This window comes from Macrosteles quadrilineatus, unplaced genomic scaffold (genome assembly GCF_028750875.1).
Source record: "Macrosteles quadrilineatus isolate MER2022 unplaced genomic scaffold, UCM_ALF_1.0 Scaffold_364__1_contigs__length_85902, whole genome shotgun sequence".
NCBI lineage: Eukaryota > Metazoa > Arthropoda > Insecta > Hemiptera > Cicadellidae > Macrosteles > Macrosteles quadrilineatus.
Window position 1 is genome coordinate 71,879 of NW_026542957.1, and position 3,358 is coordinate 75,236.

The 3,358-nt window shown below is 30.0% G+C and overlaps 1 protein-coding gene across 1 annotated transcript; it reads left to right on the top strand.

The window, feature by feature from the left end:
- Window positions 1–2,453: 2,453 nt before the first annotated feature.
- On the top strand, window positions 2,454–3,149 carry LOC128982469 (uncharacterized). The gene has a single exon (XM_054401429.1). The coding sequence runs from the start codon at window positions 2,454–2,456 to the stop codon at window positions 3,147–3,149; it is 696 nt and encodes a 231-aa protein (XP_054257404.1).
- The last annotated feature ends 209 nt before the right edge of the window (window positions 3,150–3,358 follow it).

A 3,358-nucleotide genomic window follows, 5' to 3' on the forward strand; every position in this document is an offset into this window, starting at 1 on the left:
ATCCTTCCTATAATATTATTATATATGTATTATTAATAACAAAAACATTATTAAAAAGTGTTTATTCATATTTAATTATAATTATAAAAAAAACTTTAAACTATGTATTTATATTATGATCAAAAAAACCTGTGAATATTTATTTGCATATTATCCTTCCTATAATATTATTATATATGTATTATTAATTACAAAAACATCATTAAAAAGTGTTCATTCATATATAATTATTATTATAAAAAAATTTTAAAATATGTTTTTATAATTGGATAAAAAAATCTGTCAATATTTAATTGCATATTATCCTTACTATTATATTTATATATGTATTATTATTATTAAAAACATTATTAAAAAGTGTTCATTCATATATAATTATAATTATAAAAATATTATAAAATATGTATTTATATTATGATCAAAAACATTTATATATATTTATTTGTATATTATCCTTCCTATAATATTATTATATATGTATTATTAATTACAAAAACATTATTAAAATGTATACTTTCATATATAATTATAATTATAAAAAACTTTAAAATATGTATTTATATTATGAAAAAAAATTTAAATATATATTTATTTATTAGCATATTATCTTTCACATAATAATATTATATATGTATTATTAATTACAAAAACATTATTAAAAAGTGTTGATTCATATATAATTATAATTATGAAAAAAATATAAAATATGTATTTATATTATGATCAAAAAATTATATATATTTACTTGTATATTATCCATCCTATAATATTATTATATATGTATAATAAATTACAAAAACATTATTAAAATGTATTCATTCATATATAATTAAAATTATAAAAAAACTTTAAACTATGTATTTATATTATGATAAAAAAACCTGTCAATATTTATTTGCATATTATCCTTCCTATAATATTATTATATATGTATTATTAATTACAAAAACATTATTAAAAAGTGTTCATTCATATATAATTATAATTATAAAAATACTATAAAATATGTATTTATATTATGATTAAAAACATTTATATATATATTTATTTGTATATTATCCTTCCTATAATATTATTATATATGTATTATTAATAACAAAAACATTATTAAAAAGTGTTCATTCATATATAATTATAATTATAAAAAACTTTAAACTATGTATTTATATTATGATCAAAAACATTTATAGCTCAATCGTTGTGAAAGCAGACAAAAGCAACGCCATTGTAGTGCTCGGAAAAGAAGAATATATAAAGAAGACAGAAGATTTCATCAAAGAAAATAACTTCAAAGAGCTGAAAAAGGATCAAACGCAGAAGTACCAAAGAGAGCTGTCCGACGTCGTGAAGAGATGCACCAGAGTGATTCCCGAAGAATGTCGACAGAAGATGAACATCCTAAATTCTAAAGCGCCCGTGATGAAAGGGATCCCAAAAATACACAAGAAGAATGTACCCATCAGACCATTAGTTAACTTTAAATGTGCTCCTACCTACAATGTTTCAAAATTGTTAGCAAGTAAGCTCAGCAATGATTTAGAATTAGAACATGTATACAATGTAAAGAATAGTTATGAATTTGTTGAACGTGTCAAGAACATAGATATAGATTCGAATAGTAGGCTAGTCTCATTTGATATCGCAAATCTGTACACAAACATACCTGTATCCGAAACTGTAGATCTTGTTAAATGTAGGCTTTTACAGAATAGTTGGTACTTACGTATTAAACGGAGGCCACATTTTGTCAGCGCGCTGCGGCGGTTATGTTAGGTTGGGTTATCATAATAGAAAGTATAACTCGTCTGGTATCGATTCATAACCAAGCGAGGAAAGTCCTACACACATAATATTTACGATAACCCAACCTAACATAACCGCCGCAGCGCGCTGACAAATTGTGGCCTCCGTTTAATACGTAAGTACCGAATAGTTTAGACGATGAATATGTCAATCAGATTGTAAAATTACTTGTGACTGTTTTGAAGCAAAATTATTTTAGATTTAACAATAGATTTTACGAACAAACAGATGGTTTAGCTATGGGAAGTCCACTTTCGGCAATTTTGTCAGAAATATTTTTACAGCATCAGGAAAAAGAAATGTTAACGAATTTAAGAAAAAATCATGATGTAAAACTGTATGTTAGATATGTAGACGACATTCTTGTTATCTTCAGACAAGCCCAGGAGCAGGAGCACGAAACGATGATGCAGACACTAAACAACCACCACCCGAACCTAACCTTTACTAACGAGTTTGAAGAAAACAAAAAGATCAAATTCCTGGACCTCACATTAGAGAATAGAGTCCTTCTGTTCGCGGATGATGCAAAACTTTTCTTAGAGATCTCCAGTGCTCAAGACTTCACTCGTCTTCAGTCATCAGTAGATGCAGTGATGAATTGGTGCATTGACAATTCAATGAGTCTGAACACCTCTAAATGTGTCGTTATGTCCTTTTCTCGCAGTCAGAACACTCATGAGCATGGCTATTTTCTTGGGGACGACCCTCTGCGTAGAGTTTGGAGGTATAAAGATCTTGGCATAATAACTACTCCAACACTTCATCCAGGAGAGCATATCCAACAAATTTGCCACAAATCAAGTTCCACTCTGGGCTTTCTCTTCCGCTTCACTCGAGGACTCTCCATTAATGCCTTGGTGTTGCTTTTTCGTGCACTGGTTCGTCCCATCCTCGAATACAACTCTCCTGTCTGGGCTCCATATCAGACTGGACTCATATCTTCGCTGGAGAGAGTTCAAGTTCGTTTTATTAGGGTCCTTGGCTGCAGAATGGGATATCGCTACCTTGATGCTCCCGTGAATCTCATCAGATCTCAGTTTAATCTATGCTGCTTGGAAGATCGGAGGAAAATTTCGGACGCACTGTTTCTCATGAAGATTGTAAGTGGAAATATCGACTGCCCTGAGCTTTTGGGAGGAATACCATTCCACGTTCCTGTCCGCACAAGATCCAAGGATACGTTTGAGCGGAGGCACTACAATACTGTATATTTACAGCGAAGCACTATCCCTCGCCTTTTGCGGGTCGGCAACGAGGTCGGCGCAGTGTTGGATTTTCACCGTTCCAGCGTGGCTGCTTTCCGCTCCAATCTGTGTCGCCTCTTCTCTGTAAATAATTTGTAGTTAATGCCTACATCATGTTAACGGCACTGTGTTCAACCTTCGATCAGCTATTTATTTTTGTCACTTTAGTATTTATATCTGTTTTTGTCATGTAAGTCTTGCTTAGAGGATTCCAAACCGTGTATTTATTGTTTTGTTAAGTCTTGTTTTGTTATTGCTTTAAAAAATTTATCATGGTTTCCATCTTCATTGTTGATATGTTTTTCTTG

Bases quoted from the DNA above. Each gene is read 5' to 3' on its own strand.
- LOC128982469 (XM_054401429.1), top strand. From the start codon at position 2,454: ATGTCCTTTTCTCGCAGTCAGAACACTCATGAGCATGGCTATTTTCTT.